Below are 27,138 nucleotides of genomic sequence, written 5' to 3' on the forward strand. Positions count from 1 at the left end.
CATTCATCATGTGAAACAGTGATAGTTCCTTTTAAAATTCTATATACTTCTTCCTTTTGAAAATTTTAATAGTTTACATAAATGAGTGACATTTATTATCATAAAATGCTATGACCTGAAAAGCCCTCAGAACATCTTCTAGCACAATTTTCTAATTTTACAAGTGCCTAGAGATATTAAGCAACTTGCTTGAGATCACAATATTAGTTACAGGCAGAGTTGAGACTTAGAATTCAAGTCTTCGGGCATTTATTTCTGACCTGATCCTGTGTCATGTGGCTTCAAGAAATTGAAAATTCGTCTCATTACATAATAACATAAGTTTAAATATGTTTTCATTCTATCTTTTCCAGGGTCAAAGTATTTTTGGGCTCGATGTCATTGAAACCCCAGAAGGAGACAAGATGCCACAACTGATTGTTCAAAAAGAATTAGATAGAGAAGAGAAGGATACATATGTAATGAAAGTAAAGGTTGAAGATGGTGGTTTTCCTCAAAGATCCAGTACCGCTATTCTGCAAGTAAGTGTTGCTGATACAAATGACAACCGCCCAGTCTTCAAGGAGAATGAAATTGAAGTCAGTATACCAGAAAATGCTCCTGTAGGTACTTCAGTGACACAGCTCCACGCCACAGATGCTGACATAGGTGAAAATGCCAAGATTCAGTTCTATTTCAGCAATCTAGTGTCCAACATCGCCAAGAGGCTATTTCACCTCAACACCACCACTGGACTTATCACAATCAAAGAACCCCTGGATAGGGAGGAATCACCAAACCACAAGTTACTGGTTTTAGCAAGTGATGGTGGATTGATGCCAGCGAGAGCAATGGTGCTAGTAAATGTTACAGATATCAATGATAACGTTCCATCAATTGACATAAGATACATCATCAATCCAATCAATGGCACCGTGGTTCTTTCAGAAAATGCTCCACTCAACACCAAAATTGCTCTCATAACTGTGACAGATAAGGATGCTGACCATAACGGTAGAGTGACATGCTTTACAGATCATGAAGTCCCTTTCAGATTAAGGCCAGTATTTAGTAATCAGTTCCTCCTAGAGACTGCTGCATATCTTGACTATGAGTCCACAAGAGAATATGCCATTAAATTACTGGCTGCAGATGCTGGCAAACCTCCTTTGAATCAATCATCCATGCTCCTCGTCAAAGTAAAGGATGAAAATGACAATGCTCCAGTTTTCACCCAGCCTTTCATAAGTCTTTCTGTTCCTGAGAATAACTCTCCTGGCACCCAGCTGACAAAAATAAGTGCAACGGATGCAGACAGTGGGCGTAATGCTGAGATCAGTTACCTGCTAGGCATTGATGCTCCATCTGAATTTAATCTGGATCGTCGTACAGGCATTCTGACTGCAGTGAAGAAACTGGATAGAGAAAAACAGGAAAAATATTCCTTCACAGTTCTGGCAAAAGATAATGGGATTCCACCCTTAACGACCAATGCCACAGTCTTAGTGACTGTTCTTGATCAGAATGACAACAGTCCAATTTTCACTCACAATGAGTACAACTTCTATGTCCCAGAAAACCTTCCAAGACATGGCACAGTAGGACTAATCACTGTAACTGATCCTGATTATGGAGAAAATTCTGCAGTTACTCTCTCCATTTTAGATGTGAATGATGACTTCACCATTGATCCACAGACTGGTGTCATCCAACCAAATATTTCATTTGATAGAGAAAAACAAGAATCTTATACTTTCTATGTAAAGGCTGAGGATGGTGGTAGGGTATCACGCTCTTCAACTGCCAAAGTGACCATAAATGTGGTTGATGTCAATGACAACAAACCGGTTTTTGTTGTTCCTTCTTCCAACTACTCCTATGAATTAGTTCTACCATCCACTAATCCAGGCACAGTGGTCTTCACGGTGGTTGCTGTTGACAACGACACTGGAATGAATGCAGAACTCCGTTACAGCATTGTAGGAGGAAACACAAAAGGTCTGTTTATAATCGACCAAACAACAGGCAACATTACACTGAAGGAGAAATGTGTTGTTTCAGACCTTGGTTTACACAGACTGGTAGTCAAAGCTAAGGACTTAGGCCAACCCGATTCTCTCTTCAGTGCTGTGATTGTTAATCTATTCGTGAATGAGTCAGTGACCAATGCTACCCTGATACATGAACTGGTACGCAAAAACATTGAAACACCAGTAACCCAAAATATTGAGACAGCTGATGCATCCTCACCAACCAGTGACTATGTCAAGATCATGGTTGCCATTGTTGCTGGCACTATAACTGTCATTCTTGTTATTTTCATCACTGCTGTAGTAAGATGCCGCCAATCACCACACCTTAAGGCTGCTCAGAAAAACAAACAGAATTCTGAATGGGTTACTCCAAACCCAGAAAACAGGCAGATGATAATGATGAAGAAAAAGAAGAAGAAGAAGAAGAAGCATGCCCCTAAGAACTTGCTGCTTAACTTTGTCACTATTGAAGAAACTAAGGCAGATGATGCTGACAACGATGGAAACAGTGTCACACTAGACCTTCCCATTGAGCTGGAAGAGCAAACCATGGGCAAGTACAACTGGGGCACTACACCTACTACTTTCAAGCCTGACAGCCCTGATTTGGCCCGGCACTACAAATCTGCCTCCCCACAGCCTGCCTTTCAGATCCAGCCGGAAACTCCTCTGAATTCGAAGCACCACATCATCCAGGAACTGCCTCTTGATAACACCTTCGTGGCCTGTGATTCCATCTCCAAGTGCTCCTCCAGCAGTTCTGATCCCTACAGTGTTTCTGAGTGCAGCTATCCAGTGACAACTTTCAAGACCCCTGTGTCTGTACACACCAGACCGGTAGGTAATCCAAGTTTCTAACTAACCTTTCTAACTATATTTTTAAAAGTTAGTTTCAGTTGAAATAGAACTTTACAGAATCTATTGACTCAACCAGGGATCGAAATAATCATATTGTGAAGAAGTATCCAAACAGATATATGGATTCATTTTAAGTTTGGTAGAAAATCAGCACAAAATGACTCATGCTTGTGGGAAAACTGGGTGTAGAATGATGATTATGATAGGGGCAGTGTTGTCTGTAGATGGCAGTATGACATTTCTTGCTGGGGAATGTACTGGAAAAACACAATAAAGGGTTGTGGCACTGTCCTCAGTACCATTGTGTGCATGAGCATCAGAACAGTTGGGACTGGGTGCATCACAGTAAAGCTTTGAAGAAGCGAGTCTTAATAATGGTGTTGAGAATCTCAATTTCACTTTGGAAAAAATCTGTGTCTGCCCAAGATAATCAAATAGCATCAAGATATCTTCCTTACACGCCATGGCCCCAAGACCCACAATGAAAAGAGAGTGTCATTTTCAGATTAGGAACTCACTATTTTCTGGTTCTTAAAATCTATATCCACACAATGCAGCAAGAATGGGATTAGGAAAAGGAAGTCATGCTATTCACTCTCATTTTCAAGCCAGAGAATGAAATATATATGAGATCTCTATTTTAGATATCCATTTAAGTATTTGCCTATTTATGCAAGGTATTGAGAGCCCTTCAGGAGACGTTCTTAAAAGATAATGACTTTTCGAAAATGAAATATGTTTGCTTTCTCTAATGGGCCCGAAGGAAAATATGGGCGTATTAAGACCCAAGAAATCTATGTACAATAATTTAACACCCAATAAAGTTATGAAAACAACAGTTTATATAGTGCTTTTTATCTGTATTCAGTGGAGAAATGAATAAAAATTTATCTAGCAAAACATGAGTAAATTAAATGATTTAAGTATGGTTATTTCCTTAATAAAGTCAAATGATGGAATTTATCTACATTTTTTCTCTCGAAGTCATGCCACTTGTTGACTTTATCATTTTGTCTGTGTTATTCTTACAAAGTTCTTCATCTCAGTTTCAGTAAATAAAGGTTTTTGAAACCCTATTCAGGCTTAATAAAATAATAGTAATATGAAAGAGAATAAGTTTTCTCTCATCAAAGTTAGAGATATTAAAGTCTGTCAGGATTCAAACTAACAATGAAAATAATTTTCCGTAGTTTAGGACATAGTTTTAGGGATTGAGGTCATTTAAAGGTATGCATAGTTCGATTATACGATAACATTAACCTTTCTCTCTTAATCACACAGTAAAGGTAAGATAGTAATTCAGTTGTGGGTGCAGTTTTTGTTACAATAGGTCCATAATTATGTTATTTCAAGTGGTAAAATAGAACCCTACCCTCTTTGTAGAAAGTTTTGTTATGCTTAGAATGGGTTTACAGGGCAGTGGTTATTTCTACATTCGAAGGAGCCCCATGTTTTCCTACCAAGGTGGATCTTAGATGGGTGACAAACATGATAGATGCCTAACATCTCCTCAGGGTGTGTTTTTGTTTATATTTAACCATTCAAAAGGGATCTCTCATTTTCTAATTCTTATTGTTATTATTTTGTTTCTTGGAAACATTTCTCAACAGAAAAATATCCTTTATTTGTGTTGTGTATCCTAACAGCACTTTTCCCTGGGCTAGATTTGTGACTCCCTTGACGCTGTATACAAAAGGTGGGGTTTGTGAATTACGTTTGAAGATCCTCACTTTTAATAGATCGATCCGTGAAGTTAGTTAAAAGAGCAAATTCTCGTTTCAATCATTTATGAAGGCATAGAGATCTTTTATGAGCTAGATATTTTATTTGAGTATCTGAACATACAGTAAACAAGGCATGGATGAAAGAAAAAATGGAAGCATTTTCCAAATACTTTTTTATGTTTTGATATTTTGTAATCCTTAAAAAGTCAATAAAATTAACTTTTTTCATGATGGCTTTTTATTTTATTTAACTAAGACATCTTTTCCTAGACACAAGACAAATCATTTCATGAGATAGGCAAAATATTAAAAATAAATACTAGTGAGAATGAGTTCTTGGTTATTGTTAGGTTTTTATTAGCTAAAAGGACTATCTTAGAATCAATGAATTCTCAGATGACTTATTCTATTTTTTCACCTCTTAAAAATAGGTAAATTGTATAATTTACATCATTGGCTCACAGTTGTTTCAGATTAATTACTAAATATCTTCTGGACATGAATTGGTGAACTTAGGTAGACTGATATGACACTAAAAAAGTTTGAATTCTTATATTTTGTGCTACATTTGCAATGTTTTCACCCTTTCCATATACTCTTCAATTTCTGTTTAATTCCAGAAGAGGCATCTTATATTCACCGAGGTTGCTAATAAGATAAGTGAACACAGAAAAAGAACTTATGTACTTAAAAATTCAAATATAGTAGGTGCCTTCTTTTTAAAGTAACATCATACAAAATGGGGAAATGTGTCAGCCAACACAATAAAAATTCACTGTTCCTGAGGAAATTCTGACAGTGGAATAAAGTATTGCTGTTAGCAGAAGGCAGAAATATTCCAATTGATTTTAAACAAAGTAAGAAATACGTTTCTAAAAGGAGAGTTTAGGATGATATTTACATTTAGTTAATTACTCATCTTAATAGAAATATGAAAGTGAAGAAATGAAATAGTTATAGCAGGCTGTAGGTTACAAGGGAATTTATCAGAAATTTCATATTTTAAAAAGTGAATAAAATATTTTCTATAGATTTTACTTCTAACTCTGAAGTTCTGAAAAAATATGGAACATTCATTAGATAGAAATGCATCTATGCACAAAACCATTTATACCTGGTGATTATGATGCCCCTCTTTGGCATACATTTTTAAAGCATTCAGGAAGGCATTTTTGTATATATTGTAGTAGAAATGAAAAACATGAAATTTAAAAGATGATTCTACACTTTCCCTTCTATTAACATCTTTCAGAGCTAGCAGATAGACTTTGGTTGGTATGATTCTAGAAAAATAATAAGCGTAGTCGTTTTAGAATTAATTTTGAAAATTGTCATATAAAAGAGATGCTGCCCAAACCAAGTCTTGCTTAACAGAACTCTCCCATTAAAATATTGTGAAGACTACATACTTCTGATATCGAGAGGAGAATAAAAATGAAAGTTCCATTTTTTTTAAGGGTCTTCAATGTACCTGTTACTGTCTTAGATGTGTATTTGAGGTCCTTCATTTCCAAAAAAAGAAAAATTGTAACAAATTTCTATGATTGGAGTTGGGATAGTCTTGCAGTTTCGGAAATGAGGTAAAAGCAGTGGTGGAATGTTTGCACGGTTATAATTCGTGGATGTAACCACGCTATAGGTATTATACATGGATTCAAAATGGTAACAGGAGTCTGACTTAGCTTGTAATAGGGTTGGTATTGACTACTGTTAAATTCAGTAACTTTGATTTTGTGCATCTGTATTTTAGTAATGTGAATTTTAGCTACATAGCATGCTTGGCAACTTAGACTCCTAGAACACAACCATCTGATTTTGATAACGTGTTATTTTTCTTGTCCTAGACTGATTCCAGGACATCAACTATTGAAATCTGCAGTGAGATATAACTTTCTAGGAACAACATAATTCCATTCCCCTTCCAAAAAATTCCAATGATTTGCGAATTTCAAAATTTGGCCAAGATCATTAATTTCCTAATCTGGATTTCTCATTATAAAGGCAAGAAAAACAAAAACCACCTTAAAAATAATGTCCCACTGAACCTTATGCTTACTTTAGCTGCAATCTTCCAATCAAAATTTAAAATTTGTGGAAGAAACAGTTCAGTGTAATAACAGAGTTGAATCATGCTGTTTCTCCATTTGCTTGCTCTGAATGTCAACAATTGTGATGTAATATAATGCTGTCTTGGTGTACAAACTGATGGTTAATATGTCAATAATGAAACATGGAACTACTTGCCATGTCTGATTTCTGAAGAGGTTAAACATCATCTCCGGGAGTTTGGAAGTGAAGCTGAGCTATCCAAGCTACCCTCTGAAAGGTATCCAAGGCAAGAGATTTTTTTATGACCAAAAACGCAACAACATTTAAATTCATTTTTTTGAAAATATTCACTAATATGGTGTTGCTGAGAAAATAATTATAATTACCCATCACTCTTCTTAAAAGTTGAATGATATAAAATAATCTTATTGGGTTTTTGTGTTGATCGTAATCATGTTGTTCCACTACGTTAGTCATTAAAAATTATTTTTGTTGTAATCATGTTTCCTTTTTCTATAAATACTGAAAAAGAAAGAAGTTCTTTCCGTTTTTATGTATCAAAAGGAGAATGTAAAGTTCATTATACTCCCTGATGTTTTGAAAAAAAATAGTAATGATATTTCTTGGATAATGAAACATAATTACAGTCATATGAGAGTAGAAACAAAGGTTTAAATAGGATATTTTAAAATATTTTATCTTAATTTTGAAAACACCTATGAAAATATAAGGTCCTAGAGTCACATCTAAATAGATATATTTTATTTCTCTGGCATTAAATTACTGAACATATTTCATTGCTTTGAGTAATTTGCCCTTTAACATTAACTCATTTTTCACAATATGTTAATTAATTCATTTCATACACAAACGACTAAATGCCTCAAATTAGGTGTACATTAAATTTGTTGAGGAAAGAATGATGTATCCCAATCTTATGCCATATTCTTTAAGCTGCTTTTGACTTATTAACACTACTAACAGAATTTTTGAAAGAAACGTGATTTCTTGAGACAAAAAGGGAGTATAAAGGACCCTAATAATCATGACATAACATATGTTTCTTGGATTTTCATTCAAATGCTTCATTGTGTATCATATTACCTCGCAAAGTGTTAATAGGATTTGGCCTATTATGTATGTATATTAAATTAGTGTATTATTTGAAGTGTTCTTTGATGTAAAGGTATTTAGAAGAGGTTTATGCTCCATTTAGCATTTCAAATTAGTGTAATTATTGGATATTTGGTATGTAAGTAATATTTTAAACAGGTTTCTGTTAAAATTTAGTGTTCCCATTTACTCAATACAGAATCCCTTGTATCTCCAGTGATGTCAAGTTCCTTGAACATACTTTCTATTTGGCTTTTTAACATTACTTAGTTAATTATAATGACTGTGAGTGTAGCTATTTTACTGGTAATAATAAATGTCGTGTAAGCTACAATATTATATTGCATACTTATAAACAACTATTGTAGAAAAATACTTAAAATTAAATTTTACCTTTGTGAAAGTTACTCACATAGAATAACTTTATAATTTTCTCCTATTTCTTCTTGATAAATTAGTGTAATTCAAATAAATTAAGATCAAAATTGAGCCAACGTATAATACCCCTAGAGTCAGTGCTCTGCAGGTACCAAGACATACTAAGAGTAGGAGTTTCCAAAATCCATAGTCTCAGTTTGGTTGGGAACAAAATGATGCCCGAGAAAATGAATCAACATTTCAAGTGTCCCATAATAAACTACTGTGACCTCCTGACCATTTGTACACGCAATTATTATATAAATGCATTTTAAGTGGTGCATGACGACCACCCTGATCTCTCCTTTTCTCCATACTCTATGAGCTAAGGGAGAATACCTCATTTTTCTTCCTATTCAGTGACCCTTCCCTTTATGACTGTAATAAGAAAAACTCCTAATCACTCCTTTGTATACATAAAGATGAAAATGTCTTGAAATAGTTATCCAGAATCTCTAAATAAAGCATTCCTCAATAGTTCTATGAGTGTCATCTTTGCAAAGATGAAACCAAAAACTATTTTTAAAGCTGTAAGTGACTCCATCCCTCAGAATACAACTTCTGTAGGAAAGGAACTTCTCAACTGATTTCTTCCCTGCTCTTTAAGGCTAAAATACTTACCTATTTAGAATAATGATGAGTGAAATTTAACCATATTTAAAAGTCTGCCATAGATGAAAATGGATCCTACTTTTGTTAATTAACTAGGCTTGATCTGTCCTTTATTTATGTTTGAGGAAATATTACCATTTGAGAAGAGTATGGACAGCATTGAAACCAGTTTTCCACAAAAGCCAGAGAGAACGAAAATATGTATTTTCCTACCCGGTTCCTTCTTATCAGTTGATTTGGTGGCACTTTTAATTTAATTACGATTATTATTACATTTTGGCTTACAAAGTCTCAGATATCTTCCCATCTCTTGTGTTGGCATTATTGGACTCCTGGAATATTCCCAATGAAATGTCCTTCACGGTCTCTCTAGCTCTTATTCTAGTCAGTGAATAAAGACAGAAGGAAAACATATCTTAAGACTAGTCGTCACAGACAAAGAAAAGGAACTTTTAGTGCACTTAGTCTATTGAATCATAAGTAGACTATCTAATTGGTAAACTACAATGTACCGTATGCTTTCACCATTGCAATCACTCAAAGAAGTAATTTCTTTTGATTAAAATGCAAAGTGCATAAATTGAAAAAAAGTTGGTGAAATACATTCCCTCATTTTACTTTAAATATGGAAGTTTATTTTTACAAATAGGATCATTCAAGCCGTTACGTTTCTCAAACTATTTTTATTTTCAATAATTTAAATTTAAAAATTTATAAGGCAATTTTAATTCTAGCCATCAGTTAATCTTTTATGTCTGCATCTTCTGATTTTTTTGTTGACTACCCTGTCCACATTATCAATGAGAATACATGTACTTCAGAATAATTTTTAAAAGTTGAATTTAGATTCAATCAATTAACCGTTATTTTGTACAGTATTTTACTAATCTTTTAATTTCAACACAAAATAATACTGCCTCATTTTATTATTTTGTTGCCTGTACTCGTCACTGTCCAATTAGATTTTGTAACTGTGTGTCTAGTCAGGTGTGATACGAAGCCTGATCTTAACAGAAATGATACAGGACAAGCAAATCTTAAAAAATCTTTTGTGAACTTAAAACACACTCTGTAAATGCTTCCTATAGGTGCTCTTGTGTAATAGACATGTTTTCCTAGATTTTGTGAAGCTTAGTTTTTGTCTCTTTTAAATATTATTCATATTTAGGTTTCTAGCATATTCAAAGGTGCTGTGATGATATAAAGCTGTATGTGTTGTATATAATTACCATTTTTAAAAAGAACTATTGTGCATTTTATTTTTTCATGCATTATAGGTATCCATACATGACATCCATGGTTTTATGCGGTATTTAGAATTAGGAGTAGATTTTTTTTAAATTCTAGGGTAGCCATAGGCTTTTATTTTTACTGCACATGCAATACACATTCATTGTCGAAAAATTTAGGAAATTATAGATAGATTTTAGATGAAGGATTTTAAAATTATTTGTTTTTATTTCAAGCTATATCAGCAAGTTTTTCTTTATAACTTAGTAATTGTGTTTAAAGGCTCTGTAACCTTTGCAAGTGGTGCACTTTAAAATTACAGAATTATTCTGTTCTTTTTATATTATAAACTTTACATGCAGGATTTTTTACACATAGTGGTAATTGACTTTATTATGCATATTGTTTATTTTTATAGATGTTGGTTGGAAAAATTCATGTAATAGTATAGCTTGATTAGTTGATAGTGTAATACACAGGCATACTATGTATCTCCACCATGAGACTAACCCCTTTTCAGTAAAAAGATCAAATTTTGGTGAAAAAACTTTTTTAGTTAAAAGGAACGCCTTCTTAATATCTGTTCCTGTAGAATGAAAAAGCAAGTTTATTTCCAAGAATTCTCATAACCAACTCTTACCTTTTTCATATTCTAGATATTCTCAATTAAAATTGGTTTAGCTGTCCTTTTTAAGTGGTTAATTACATTTAATTATCCACACATACAAAAGTAATTGTCAAGTGAAACAATCACAATTCATTAGGTTTCAGATAGTCAAATTGGCGTAATAATGAAAATGAAGTATTTCAGTGGATATTCTAGAAATATTTGCACTTTTTCCCTTGTCCTGGAGCCTTATATTTATTAATTATTCATTGATTTACTTCATAAAATGTTATTCTCTTTAAAATGCCGTTGACTTTTAAAAGCATTTTTATTTTTTTTGTCTTACTACGTGGCAAAAACATTAGATAACAAAATAATGTTTTCATTAGATACTTAGAAAAAGTTTACACAATACTACTTTTAATCTATTTGGTGGTAATTAGAAGTAAATGAATATACAACTCTGCTGAAAAATATTATTTTCAGAAATCCATAAAATAAACTTTAAAATATTTACTTGTTTTATTACTTATCAGTTCTAACCTCAATTTCAAAATCAATGCAGATCAACATTTCAATGAACCTTTATAACTAAAGAGAATTGATCATAAACATTATCACTTTATGCAAAAATATTCCCAGTAATTCAATACAATTCAAATAGTTGTTCAGTGTCACAACCTTGAAGTAATTAAAATTTTTGAAAAAATTTACCAGTTCTTTTAGTATGTAAACACAAGCCTAGTCTCATATTCAAGGTGGGAAAATCACACACACACACAAAATGGAATTGCATGGACTCTGGAAAACTAATTTATGAGCTCCTAAATTAGACATTATATTTCATTATTAATTTTATTCCTTTGATCGCATCACTCAGAACTGTGTATTGGGTGCCTTTTTTTGCAGAAAATTGTATACCTTTATTTATGATGTTCAGAGTGAATAATTACATTTTTTCACACAGATACAGTTATTCAAGAGAAGGTGCTGAGTTCACTTCCAGATAGGTGTCATGGCTTTGTCTACATGATTCCAAAACTTCTGGAGGCAAAATACAATCTTTCACTAAACATGGGGATATTTTGTCTACCTGACAAAATTGTTTGACTCTGTAAAGACACAGACTTTATCTAATACTACAGAATAATATCAGAACCGTTTCATTTTAGATAGGAAAAAAGAGCTTGACGTCTTATATAAAGTTATCTTATCTTTAACTGAATCTAAGGTAATTGATAACATTTAGCAACAAAATTCAAGACGGTGCTACAATTCAACTTTACATATATAAATTTTCGTTGTTTATAAGGCTATACAAGTATTTATTTCAAAATGCACACAAATTATAGAAATGATAGGGAACATGCAACTAAGTATTTTCAGGTATGAGAATTGACAGATAAACATACCAAACTCTAGAAATTAATATACCTAATCATGTCTAGAGAAAAATTCATTTGAATTTGGTGTTGAAGTAGTTGTAATATAGTGGGATTAAAATGGGCTATCGTGTGTATGAGCATATATATGTTTGCATATAGTAGGTGTATATATTTATGTTTGTCAAATTTCTAGCAGAGAAAAGTGATATAAACGTCAAGCTAAAGACAACTTGTTCAAAGATTATATATCTACATTTATGATGTCATTCCCTCTCTTTTTAAACTCTTGTGCCTCACTTCTGAACTACAATCATCCTGTATCCCTTATATCTTCCTATACATCACCTTTCATTTAATAAAGCTCTTGTCATATTTAGTGCATCGCAAGCACGTACTCACGTCTTTTTTACTTTTAATCAAATTGTTTTGCTTCTAATGTAACTGCAGTATTTCTCTTCATAGAGTTTCCCTGTTTTCTGAATCATCACAGATCAAGTAACATTAAATTATACATTAAAAAGTTAAATTGCTTTTTCCTAAGTACCAGTGCAGATTCTACTTCTTCTGCACAAAAAGAGCTAACATAAATTTGCCTTCAGTAATAGTCAACTTCTGCTCAGTTGGTATAACTAAAACCTATACAAAAAACTCCATTACAATAATCCTCTCTATTTTGCATTAATACCTTATTTAATTTTAATACTTAGGAAACCAAAAACGAGATAGGCAGTTCTCTGTTAGTGCTCTGTACAGTGTCAGATTTTCAATTTCTTATGTCTCCAACTTTGTGGGTTTATGTTTCCATCAAAAGGCTAAGATATGGATTTACTATAATCATATACATGCATACATATCTACCTATCTATGGATATACACACATACATTTTTATAAACAGATCAGTGTGAACTATGGATTGACGTAAATCATGAAAATATTTATGAGAATAAGTTCAGTTTTCAGATTGGGCAATGTGTACATTTTATTATCATTTCTGTTTTTGAGTGGAGCTAGTACTAAGAACAGTGATTGAAGAAAAGCTGTGTAACATTAAAATTTTGAAGATTTAAAATATAAGAGCATTCACAGCAGTCACTTGTAAAATTTTGGTTTTGCTTTGTTATTTGCAGCTGTAATTTAAAAAAAATAAACAGGTTTTTGTGTGAATATAGTAGAGTGAATATTATAGAGTATCTTTCAACTGGAATACATGTAGATACTAACACTGGCTGTATTTGATGTAATTTCAGTGCATAAAGTGTGTGTAATCTGTATGAAGTGAAATACCTATAAATAAAGTTGTTTCTGCATTGCAATAACATATCTTCTGATATTTTTTGAAGTGCTTCTTGTTAGCAGGGCCTACCAATGTCATTAACATCATCTAAGATTCTAAAATAATTTTTAGCACACTAACATCCTACAGTTTCATGTCATAACTCATTATCTGCGTTGTATTAAGCAGAGCTTTATATACTGGCGTTCCTGTTCACCAACATTGGGAGATAACTTGTCTTTTTCAATTAACCCAAAGCAATGAAGTAGACAGAAATGACTCATATTTCCTAAAGTTTTAGCTTTGTGCATTTTATTGTAGTCATATTATTTGAATATTGGCAATATGGTATCACTTATTAACCACCATATTTCATAGAACATGCTAGATAATGGCGTTTACCATGAGTTCAAATGAGATTAAATATTTCTCAAATTCCTACTATGAGCAACACAATGTAGAGAATCACGGTCGTTGTGGTGAGGTATGAGGTATAAGTCGGTAGGGATGTGGGACAATCAAGGTTCTCCCCTGGTTTAGTGTAAAAAGCTCCTCATCCAAGGAGTTTAACTGAAAGTATGTTTAAAAAACACTTTTGTTTTCTTCCAGTGCAGAAAATTTCTGAGTATATGAGGTTAAAAAAAGAAAAGGAAAAGAAATATTAAAAGAAAACATAAAAGCACATTAAAGTAACAAAATACAAAAACATCAGTTTTTATCATAATAATTAGGGGGGGTGTGTGTGTGGGGGTGAGTCTGTGTGTGTGAATACCGCTAGTAAAGTATCTCGCAAGTATGTATTAGGTACTCATTCCAAATTTCTTGAAATCTGAGCTGAGCAAGCACGTACCTGACCCATTTTAGGAAGCGTCAAACTCATAAACACTTTCTTTTCCTCGGTCACATCCAAGTAGCAACCAAATCCTGTTTATCTTGCCTGTAAAATGCCTCTGACATTTGTCCCTTTGCCACTTCCTTATTCAGGTCCTCATCATGAGTTACCTGTTCCACTATTAATAGGTTGTCCTGCTCCCTACTTTCATTTGTCCAATTCATTTTCTACCCTGTACCCAGAATACTCCATCTAAAACACAGATCTGACCAAGTGAAGTCTATGACAGAAACGCTTCCAAGACTTTCCCCAGTGCATATAGAATAAAACTTTAATTACTGTACTTTTCAAGGGATTTTACAATCTTAAGCAGGTCTAACTGTTCATCCATATCTCTTACTACTCCTTGTGTCCCATATTTTTGTCACATTTACTTTACCCTTTGTTCCTTCACCATACCACGCACTTTCATGCTTCCATAAATCTGAACAATTTACTAGAACTGTATTAGAGCACTTCCTTTGGTTAAGACACTGCTGTTGGGACAACAAATATAACTAAGCCGTGGTCTATGAAACAGAAGTGTAATTGTGGAGACAAGGCAAGAAAACAAACATTTTTAATAGCAGACAGAATATGATAAAAATGAAAGAGTGCTACCTGTGATTACATTAAAAATGAAAGAAGCCTGGATGGCATCCTTTTCTTCAATATCTTTCCTGTTTCTTAACATTAACCTTACATAATTCTTATAAAATTAAAAACCTCAAGTAAATGACTAGATTATATCACCTTTCAAACATTAGTTTCTAGAAACTATTTCCGGAAAATTGCTGTTACATCATTTTTTTCCATTAATTTTAGAAAGATTTTAAATATTTACCTCAGATATTTTAATTCTTGTTACATTTCCTGGCCATGAGTTACACTTAAAATAAAAATTATCAAAGGGAAAATTTAACCCATTTGTTGATCTTAACATAATTCGTATACCAAGAGACCAGAACCATATAATGCTTCAAAGGGAAAATTTAACCCATTTGTTGATCTTAACATAGTCCATATACAAGAGACCAGAACGACATACTTCTTTTTTATGCATTTTAGCAAAAAGAAACATATCAATGTGACATTTCTTCAAAGAAAAATATGGCAAGAAAAAGGCTTTCTTGTCCTCAATATAGGAACATTTTCCATGGTGAATCATAATGAACTGATTTGACAACTCTGGTTTAAATGTGCTTGTGTATACGTAAATACTATCACTGAAGTACTGAGATGAAATGGTCACCCCAACTAGAAATCATTTTATCTCTTTCCCTCCATGCTCAAAATGAAAGCTAGCAACTTTGTGAAAACAGGAACAGATGGAGAAAACCACGGGATATCAAATGTAGATAAAGTCCAAATTATAACATGGTAGATTGCCCTGAAAATTCAGAAACTACATATCCCTATTCAAAACTAACATATAAACACGTGATACATAACTGATATATGAAGATATGTATATATCTTTCTGGAATGCACTTCTTGGCACACGTACTGAAAGCAATACACCACCTTCTTCCTAGAAATAGACAAGATGAAAATAAACCACATAGTTCTTAAATTAGCCCTTTTTCTTTTGTCTTTATTATGATAGAAAAATTCTTTCTAAGTTGCATGCATAGGGTTTTGTTTGGGTTAGTTTCTCTTTCATATCTTTGCCAGACAGTCTTATATCAGGAAGCTAGAATGCCAACATTACCATAAAACATTTCCATATTACCTGATGATGGTTTACAAAAATTCATTACTTATTTTACCTTTTTATGTAGAGGGAATGAATATCATCATGGGTAAGGAAATAATGTTTCTTCAGCTCAGTTATAATTATTGAGAATTTTCCAACCATCACAGATGAAATGAAAGCAACTATTAACATTCTTAGAATTAAAGTCAGTGGCTGTTTTCTTCAGTGCATATCCCTTGGGAATATAGGGCCATTGTAAAGGGATGATAAAGTGGAAGACCAGATATAAAGACAAGGCTAAGGACTCAATAAATGAAAACCTTACGAGAGTTGCACATTGCCACATTTCTAATAAACAAAGTTTCCCCTCATATTTGTATTTTTTAAAAATAGTTTTGAAGTGCTTCTATCAGGACAGTGGGAGGATTATTATTCACAAAACACACCCCCGCTTACTCATTTTTAATCTGATAGAGCCAAAAAGTATTTTTTTATTCTGGTTTATTTCTTAGAAACAATCCTATCTAAAAATGAATCGAACACAGAAATTACCATAGCTACATGTCAAATCTGCCTTAACTGTCTTAATCTTCCTACCAAAACTGTCTTTGTGCTTGGGTGTGAAATTTCAAATTTCATGGTGCATTTTTGTTGCTGTGGGGAAAGATTCCATATCCTTTCTCATATGAAAAACTCCTGAAAATAGACTTGTCAACATTTCCTTTCTTCTTTAGGTTGGTCTGGCATGTGGAATGTGTTAGAACCCCAGGCTGACTATCATATATCGGCATGGGAAGTTTGGGATCTGCTGAGAGAGACTTGTCTTCTTAACACATAAAGGAAACATGCTATAGGTCAGTCCTCTCTGTTCTCTGGGCAACTTTTGTGCCCCATGTTCAGAGAGGCACAAGTATCTTGTCTCTTGTCTAATCTCTGTCAATCCAATAGCATAAAAAGTCTTAGTTACCTAGATACTTTCTGGACAAGGTGGCCCTTTTTACTGTGGAAAACAGGCCTCTGGCCATTCTGTCCTTGTAATACATTTTTATGAGCCTTAGTAATATCACTCTCCGTTGTACTTCATCAAATCACCTGAACTCTCTCATTCCCTGAGCAGTGATCACTTCTCTCATTATAATGTAAATATGCACTATGTGAAGAGTAAAGCTTATTTAGCCATATAATCTGCTAGTCTAAAATTACATTTTTCACATTGAGAGAAGTATAGTTTGCATAGCTAAAGCAACAAAGTGCTTAAGTCTTGTGAAAAATGGTTTGAGACACAGAGAGCGTGCTAGTGCTGAAATCAACCAAGGCCTAACAGGAAAAGAGAAAGAGGTGGTAGGAGCCAAAGGATTAAAACCACAGATTTCTCTCTAATATTTCCTCAATTTCATCAACTTACATCTTTCTTGATTTGCCTCTTCTTGGTAATGCCTACTATTGGCCCTTGTACAAATGATCATTCCTAAAATTTCGCATATTCATCCCTCAAAGTTTTATCCTTTCTCTCTTCTCTGGTTGAAACATCAGATAGTCATATATATCCCTGTTGAGGTTTCCCCTTGACTAAAGGAAGCTAATAGTCCAGAAAGATCTCCATATAGGTTCGGTTTCCATACAGATCTAGATCTATATAATACGAATATATATATATATAAAATGTATATATATACACACACTAAAATAGAATTAATAGAACTTAAATTTAAATCCTAATTTAAAAAGAAACTAAGAAGATGAAGATTATGTTCTTCTAATGGTAACATTTTTATTTTGGATTTGGATAAACATTTTACTTGAATTGTTGAAAATGATTTTTACTCTTCTGGTTATATGAGACTGACCAATCTAATTCTCAGATCTGTACTATTTTCTACAACCTTTATGAGATGTATTGTTTCATCTGTGTTCTGCTTCTATTTTAGAGATCATATGGTATCCTAGTCTGCCTGTATTATTTGACAGATGATGGAACCCAAGGCCCGAAGAAAGAACTGACCTTTTTTGAGAATATGTATTTATGTCAGGCAGTGTGCTAGGCACCTTACATATTATAGTTCTTTATCTCAGAGAGGTTGCAAAGTAAGTGGTAGAGAGAGCATCTATGACTAGATCTAATCGACTCTCAAGTTCTCCTTCTTCTGTACCTCATTACATGTCTGGTAGAGTTTTGGCTCCTACATCTGATTTGAAGTTCAGAGGCCCTTCACTTTTACCACTTTCCTATTAAATTTCTCCTCTGTTCTACAAATCAGCACCCAGTTTAAGTAGACTTCCCCAACTCTCTTAGCTCCTTCCTTGACTCCTTCTCACGCATTTCAGCTGAGGAAGATAATCTTCTGCATAATTCTTGTTAGTAGGTTTCCATGAGGTTGGCAAGCACCTTATGTTCATTCTGGAAGCTATTGCTATTAGAAGATATGTACCACAGGTCACAATTTCCTGTGAACAGGTCAGTTGGAAGAAGGCAAACAGCATAGACAAAGAAGCTCTCTCCTTCCACCTATCTCCACTCTCAATATATGAACCCAGAACAAACTTTGTAAATTATGGCTATTCAGAAAGTTTTTAAACAAATTGAGCTTTCTAAGGATAGTATGTTCAGAGTTCCCTTCCCCTCCCCATTGTGCCTTTGCAATATTTAAAACAAAGTAGTATTCTAATGTCCTGCAGTTTGGTAAGCCACAAGATGAGTTTGAAAGAGAAAAGTATATATGTGTATCACCAAATATAAATGTAAATTCTATACTACATCAATTTATAATAAAAGAAAGATTTAATCCATTCAATATAGCTATGAATTTCTGATTAACCTGATGAGACATATTAGCAATAATCAGAAATACATATCAAATATTGACAGATATCTATAAAAAGTATTGAAAATCTAATTCAAGTACAATATGAATTTTTACTTTAGTCATTTAGAATTACTAATTTTGGATTACATGGGAGAAATTGAAAGAATATTTTATTTCTGGATTATGCTTCCTAATTTAACCAATTTATATGTAGCTATGGAAACATTAATTTTTAATACTGTCCAGTATATCCTAAACACTATTATATAATACCTTTGGTTCCAAATGGGAAAGGTTCAGCACTTATTCAGGAAGCTGTGTTAATTCCTTAAGACCACTTAGGGAACATAGATCAGATGCCTGTGCTACATTAAGTTCTGAAAATAAGGATTGTAAAAAAGAAAGAAACGAGGGGAGGATAGTTCAAGGAAAATTTTGAGAGTGCCTGCTAAGTGCCAGGTAGAGTGCTAGGCACAATGGACAACAAGATGTAGTGGGATATGATGGGGTTTTAGAGTCCTATAGACTTGGCTTCCAAATCTGGATTTGCAGGTTTTAGCTGTATGGTTTTTAACCTTTTTGAACCTCAGGATCTTCATCTTTCCAGTTGATGTCAAGATATCCAATTAATGGGATTGTTAAGTGAGGAGTCAGTGAGACAATGTGTAAAATAAAAAGCACGGTATCTGAAATAAAGTAGATAGTCAATAAATATAAGCCCTGTTTCACATTGATGAACTCATCTAACCTTCTGAACAACACAGTGAGTTAGGTATTATTGGTATCATACAATTTTATAGAATTAAAAAAAAAAAAAGCCCGAGTGTCAGAGACCTTCCCAAATTTTCCCAGGCCCAATTTAACCAATTTAAGTGCTCGTTCCCCTACATCTCAGCTGTATCAGATCAAGAGTCTAGGCAACCTTATTTTTATTAGCTGCTTAATTAAAGCTGACCCACCTGCTAGTCTTGCCTCTTGAACCCTATCATGTGTGTTCTTTGCAGCAGCCTGCGTAGAAATATTGAGTCTTGCTCTAGGTGATAATGTTAACTTTAAAACCCTTTCAGTTGTAGGTGGATGAATTTTTAAACATAGCGGATGGAAATAAAGTTTTGCCTTCTAGTGATTGTGAAAACTATTAATAAGGCTGACTTACTGTTAAATCATAATGCCAGATGAGGAAGATAAGACTCAGAATGTGAGAGTCATTTGCCTAAGTCATGCAGAGCAATTTGCCCAAGGTCATACCGTTAGAGTTTTAAAATATCAGGTGATGACTGTTAATCTCCTGACTTCCGGTTCAGGATTTTTATTACTATGTACACAAACTATTTAGTCTATGATAACTCTGCGTCCTGGATAAAAACTGTACCAAGTGGTATTGAATAGTATTAAAATCGGGAAAAAAGTGAAACGAACAAAAATAAAACTGTTGTAGGAATCAGAGCAGAGTTGAGGTTTTAGCTTTACTAGCAAACAAATCTAGTGTGACCTTGGAAGATCACTTATCCTTCTGAGATTCAGTTTCTTCATGTGTAAAATGGAGAGGGTGGGTTTTTTCAGAAGCTCAGGCGACACAATTTCTCAAAAGGCATTTGAACAATGAGAGCTCTACATAAATGATAATTGTTATCAATACTATGTAACTAAACAAGCCTTTAAAGTTGTTCTACTATCAAGTTTCTTCCCTTACAGGGCACTGAAAATGATGGGTTCTTGATTACAAATACCTTATTAATATTTCATGCAAGTGCCCAGAAAGGCCAGTTAGTGATTATATGGGGGAGACTGGGAGACTACTGTGATTCTGAAATGCACTTTCTGATTGATGAACTAAATTATACCAAGTATTTCTTAGAACAGCCCTACGCACATGGACTCAAATTCCTTAAAACCACGGGTTTTGTATGACAATTAAGGAAGCTGAGACAGCTTTCAGTGGCCAGTAAGGGTCATTTTAGAAACAATAGAGTTATAGTGACTCTTCTCAACAAAAAGAAAAACGAGAGGGAGAAAACTGTTCTTGTGTGCCTACTCTGTGTTAGGCACCCTGGGGCAGTGGGAGAAGGATGAGCTTCCAAATCAGGAGGCATGGGTTCTAACTCTGACTTTGCGGTCTTTAGCTATTGGGTCTTGCATAAAACTTATAAATATTTCCGAATCTCAGGATCTTCATCCATCAAAACGGCAAAAATGACAAACTCATAGGGTTGTTGTATGAATTAAATGAAATAACCTATAAAATGTGACTGGCACATAATAGGCACTGAATAAGTGCTAGTGGCCTTTATCAATTATCTCAACTAATCCACCCAACTACCCAGACAATGATACATTGTTAGCGTCATCCTCACGTCACAAACTAAATCGGGAGACTGAGTCTCAGAGTTTCAATGATTTGCTCAACCTCAGGCAACTGGCAAGTGGCCTGTCTGGAATTTTACCAAGATTGGCTTCTCATTTTCAAGTTCTTTTCTGACCATCAGTCTGCCTCTGGCATAAGACTCAAAATGCCTCTGTTCAGAGGTGGTTTACAAATTGAGAAAATTCAAGTTATATGCATGGTATTAAATATATACTTAATTCCTTCTTTTACATTCTTCTTCGTTAGGCACAAGGAGATATGGTGTGAGTAGGGCTCTATTTTCTGAACTGTGAATAAACGACTTTGGGAAGAAAGTTTCTAATATAATGATAAGAATCTGACTTAATATGTGGTTTCGATATTAACTATTTTACTCTATTATCTCCATGTACATGAATGGCTATCTTAGAAAGGATACCTCTAATTGAAAGAGGCATCCAGACATAAAACATAAAGACAAAATTTTTAGTAGAGCTTAGGTTCAACATAATTAGAATTCATATGCTATAGAAACTAATTGCCTAAAAAATAGTTTGAAACTTTAAATTGGATCATATATTGTCTAGAATCTGTTAAATAACCTTTCAATTAAAGTCTTATATTTCCATCACACCTGGAATGCTAATTAAGTTGTCTATGTTGGTTTAGAAAACAAAATTTCACATCCGTAAAATTCTAAATGAATAGTTTATAGATTTTCAGCTCAGGAGCAAGATTATTTAATTCTATTTCTACTATACTTATTTTTTTTCTGATTATAGAAGTTTATGATAGAAAGTAAGAAAATAAAGAAAAAAAATACAGTGATGGCAATAGGAACCACTTTATAATCCCGCCATTCAAAATTAACCCCTTTTAGCATTTTGATAAACTCCTGGTTGTTTTCTAAGCATAAGCTTATATATTTAAAACTTGTATATTATTTAAAATGATAGGGTCTGACCATGCTGTGACTTTATAAATTATTCTATTAACATCTTAATTTGAAAATTAAGTAGTTCAAAGACTGGTTTCAGAACCAAAAACACATTACTTACGCCCATAAATTGTACATTCATGAAAATAAATAACTAAAATGCAAGGCAGTAGAGGAATAATTGTCATTTTGAGTTTGAAGAGAGAAGCCACTGTGAGCTAGAGTAGGAGATAGAGCCATGGAAGAGACTGAGCATGATTTGTCCTTCAAGCAGGATTTGGGGAAATGGAGAGAAAGGAAAGGTCCCAGGTGGCACAAATTAAATGAGTTAAAGTACATGTCACATTTTTGGAACAGGGTTTCCAGCTGCCTTTGAGATAAATTTAGGAAGATATGTTAAGGCTATATTGTGGACAACTTTGTGGAGGCAGTAAATCTCAGACTAAAGGAGTTTTAATATTTATTTTTAGAATACTATTTCTTATATATCTTTCTCAAATGGGAAAACTACTTTTACGATTTATACTTCCTCAATTCCCATTCACTTCTCAAAACATTGTAATCTTGTCTCTACCCGTATCCTCTCACTACCAACGTTCTTCATCTGGTTAGTAGTGGCCTCCTATTTTCTAAACTCAAGGGACATTTTTCATTTGCGTACCTTTCTGCTTCACTTGACACTTTCCTCATTCATTCGCTCCTTTTGGAGTTCGATTTTCATGGCTTTGTAGGGAAGGAAGACATTTCCTCTACCTAATGTGGGTTCATCTGGCCGGAGAATGAATTAAATTCACATGAGACAGAATAGCAAGAGAAAATTAAACAAAGCTTCATATGGACCATGGCCCGGGGAGAAAGGGCACCGAAGAAGTGAGGTATACAGCGTGGTTATATACCAGCAAACAGGATATTTCACATATGATTGAAATGTCCCTCCCACAATAGTCACAAGATTGCCCGGTCGGCACAGCACTTGATGGACACACCAGGTAGTGGGTGTAGCAGGAGGCAAGTCTATTGTCTCGAGCTGGGTGGTCACAGGTGAGCACAGCAATCAGTTCCTAGCCTAAGGAAAGATGCTTAATCCTTAAAGAAATGCCAACCTTGGGAGGGGGAGGGAAGTCAGTTACAGGAGGTTACCAGACAAGCACAAGAAACAAATGCAGATTTAAGTCCTTGTCTTCCCCATTGATTAAGAGTTTCTGGAGATAAGGTCATCTCCTTTCTTCTTCCTGATACAGAGAGGGAGGCACCTTTACAGACAGAGATTTCCTTTACAATGTAAATGTCTCCTAACAAAGGGTAAGTTCTACTTTTCAGTTGCTTTCCTGTCTGCAAAGAAACCGGCCTCAAATAATCCTCATGCCAAAGAGACATATCTTGGCGTGGCCAAGACAAGTCCCCCACAGCTTCCATGATGACATTCCCTTCTGATTTTTCTTCTACCTTCTGACAATTCTATTTCTTTCCCGTATGTGAATACATCATCTACCTATTTCTTTTCTGTATGTGAATACATCATCTGTTCATGGCATAAGTGTTAGTTTTCTTGGTTACATTCTTTGCCTACTCTTCTCATTACTTCATACTCTCCCTGTTTCTTCATATATAACCTATGTCCTGATGAGTTCTAATCCTCATATATAGCCCTGTCCTCTCCCTGCAGTTTTGACAGATATGTAAAACTCCCTTATGAACATCTTCCCATCAATGGTCCATGGAACCTCAAAATCAACTTCTCCAAATGGAATTAATTCTCTCTAACTCCCTTTTCCCAAATCTGACCTGTTACCTATATCAACTAAATGGAGTCACCTTTGACCCAAATTGCTCAAGTTAGAAACCTGGTTAATATCATACGCTTTCTTCTTTCCTGCCCCCTCCCCAGTTAAATTCAACTTTGTTTCTGATTTTGCATTTGAAAATAATGGCAGATAATATTATTGAAAATTTACTGCATGCCAGGCATGCGCCAAGAACTTTAAGAACATCTCATTTAATCCTATTTTCCCTGTTTTGCTTATGGGGGAAATCAGGCTTAGGGTGCTTTAGCATTTTGCCATATGTCACACAGCTAATAATCAGTAGAGCTGAGATTTAAATCCAAATATTTTAATTCCAAATTCCACACTCTTGCATACAATGGTAGCATTTATTGTTTCCTCTCTCTACTTCACCATCCTATTTTAGGTCTTCTTTATCTTTCACGTGGTCAAATGCAATAGCTGCTTGACTGGCATTTACCATATATCTAATCTTGTTCCATCAAACCACCCTCTGCACAGCCAGTGGATGTTCTATTTCAATTGCAAATTTTATCCTTCCACTCCTGTTTGAAATCTTCCATTGGCTCCTCCCAATTTTCAGGACAAATACCGTAGTTTTTTAGCATAGCATACAAATCTCTCTAGGATGTGGTCTCTGCTTATTTTTCAGCCTTAGGTTTCACCCATCCCTCCCTGGGCCATAGTTTATGCTATAGGGATATCAAATTGCATGCAGTTTTCTACTACACAACATACCGTTTTTAGTCTCTGCAACTTCATTCATGAATTTCCTGGTGGAGGCCTGCTCTTTGTCATTTTGTTAACATGATTACCCTCCACGGATTCTTTGTGACTCAGCTCAGGCTCTTCTATGAAGCCCTCCCTGACCAACTTCCTTCTTACCATGAGCACGTAAAATCTTATTCATGGTACACTTTGAGTTGTTTGAAAGAATGACTTTTGTATTTCCAGCATAAGCACATTCCTGGGATATAATACGTAAATAACCTTTGAGTAAGAAAATATCATGATGAACAATACTTTGAGACAATTAATTAAGGAGTTAAGGATCATAATGGAAAATGAAAGCCAAGTCTAAAGTAGGGAAATCAGCTAGGAGAATGTTGTGTTAAGATCAAAATAAGAGATAAGGGCCAGGACTAGCATGGTAGAAGTGGGAATTGAAAATAGGGCTTGACGAAGAGATGGGGAGGTCAAAGTGAATAACATTTCTAATATGATTCCAAAGTTTAAGGCAGTTGGTTGGAGATTACTAACTGGAGTTTGAACTGAGATAGTTAGGAGTGCAAGTTTTGTCGTGAATTGGGAGTTGAGGAGATGGAGAACAAATGTGTATGTGCTTTCCATTTGAAAATGGAGATACTCTAATTCCTTTTATCTGTGGGGAAAAAAGGGTGAGAAAATGCATGCAGGGATTAAATATTTTGAGATGAATATGACATGTATGAAAACTTATATCATAAGTAAATATTTAGCACAGTTTTACATATGATGGAAATATATCCAAGAGTTAAATTCAGCAGTACAACTATGTGTTTATATTTCTTAGTTTAGTGGAAACAATCCAACTATGATTGGTTGATTAATGAGCAAAAAGGACTTCAACTGTCATCCAATTTGAACATTATGTTCCCCCAAAATAACTAGTACTTGTTCATAATTGACTCTTTTCTGACTATAAAATAGCATGCACTAGTGGAAGAAAGTTTGAAAAATACAGATGAATAGATAAATAAAATAAAGAAAAATTAAAGTTACCTACAATCTCACCAACTTAATGATAATAAATGTTATTTTAGTGTATATTTTTCCAATATTTTTCTATTATATACTCCAGTGATTTTTTTTTTACAAAATAAGAATCATCATTTTCTTGTTTTATTATTCCTCTAAAAGAAAATTTTTGATTGCCTATATAATTATATAGATATTCCATAATACATTTAGTTACCTAGTACTGTTAGGTGTTTCAATTTTATGCTATTATAAGCAATGCTATAACGAACCTTATTGAACATAAATCTCTCTGTGCGCTGACCCAACAGCCAGCATTCTAATTCACAGAGAAACGCTGGGGGAGATTCCAGTAAAATCAGAAATAAGCTTAGATCACTACTTGTTTAAAATTGTTTTGGACAGTCCATTCAAAACCATCATATGAGGAAAATAATAAATATTGAAAAGGGTAATGCAATGCTATTAATATTTGTTTTTAATAGTGGTTTTCTACTGAGAAACTCCAAGAGAAACTTCTGGTGGTACGTAAAGGAAGTAAACTTTGGTAATGTGTACCAAAATTCTGTAATTCCACTTCTGGAAACCTACTATACACATAAATAAGGAAATTTTTAAAAAGTGATTGAATTTTAACCTTTCTAAAAAGTGACATCTTTATATATCATCCTTTCAGTTATCAATTGCTGTAGTAGATAATATATCATTATTACATACTTTTTTAATACAATAGCTGCTATTTGTATATAAAATAATTTTTTATGGAGAAACAGTTTACAAAGTTTAGATTTGTAGATTTTTATCTATTTAATCATGTTTCCAAAATAATGTATAATTAATAAATAGTGGGGATTTTTTGAGATAGTATGATATTTCTATTTTCCCTTTTGTGAGTTTTTCCCTTTGTATCAATTGTATACATTTTTACTTAATGGTAGAAAATGACATATCAACTGATTTTCTCAGGATTTGAAACTTTTAATTTTTTAAAAATAAACTTAATTGTGCCTTTTTCTATGTATTTAACTGTGCCATAGTACAGTGTCAGAAAAGAAAAAAAAGTCCATATACTTTATAGTGCATTTTTCTGTGTGATTTCTACAAAAATGAAGCATGTTTACAGCTCATTACTTCTTAATCTTTATGCATGTAACTAGTCACTCATCATTTTTTATACCTCAAAACTAATGCTTCAGAGAATTCACATAGAAGAAGTACAATTCAGGATATGTTTTTCAATGTATATGCAATGTCTTTAAATTGTTGAGCCATAGTTAAAATAAAGGCTAGCATATTCAAGACTAGAAAAAAGTATAATGCAGTTGACCCGGGTATATAATATTGTAATAAAGAAGATATTTTTAGCTTACAAATAGCTTTAGAAGTTGACATTAAGTTCCCATAAATATGTAGAGATTACTTTAAATCTTATTTTAATGAAGTTCAGAATATTGAAATCTTTATTTTCTGTGTTAGGCATGGGCAGTTAAACCATCTAATATGTAATTATATATTGAAGTTTCTTCAGCATTTTCCCAATTTGTTTTTACTTGAGTAAAGAGAACTTCACCCTTTCCCTCTACTAAAATGAAACAAAAAAGCTGAATCATTATTGACTCAGTATATTAACCATTTTGATAAAAGTGACCTTATATTTGATCACTGTCTAGACCAGTGATTCACA

The 27,138-nt window shown here is 33.7% G+C and overlaps 1 protein-coding gene across 8 annotated transcripts in view; it reads left to right on the top strand.

Moving 5' to 3' along the window:
- The window catches only part of PCDH11X (protocadherin 11 X-linked), a 667,170-nt gene that overhangs the window by 73,430 nt on the left and 566,602 nt on the right, over nucleotides 1-27,138 (top strand). For all 8 annotated transcript variants that reach the window (XM_023633704.2, XM_070258690.1, XM_070258691.1 and 5 more), the window contains one exon: nucleotides 354-2,849. In XM_023633704.2, coding sequence (XP_023489472.1) covers nucleotides 354-2,849 — 2,496 coding nt within the window. The remainder of the gene's footprint in view (nucleotides 1-353; nucleotides 2,850-27,138) is intronic.

The sequence above is a fragment of the Equus caballus genome, chromosome X (assembly GCF_041296265.1).
Source record: "Equus caballus isolate H_3958 breed thoroughbred chromosome X, TB-T2T, whole genome shotgun sequence".
Lineage (NCBI taxonomy): Eukaryota > Metazoa > Chordata > Mammalia > Perissodactyla > Equidae > Equus > Equus caballus.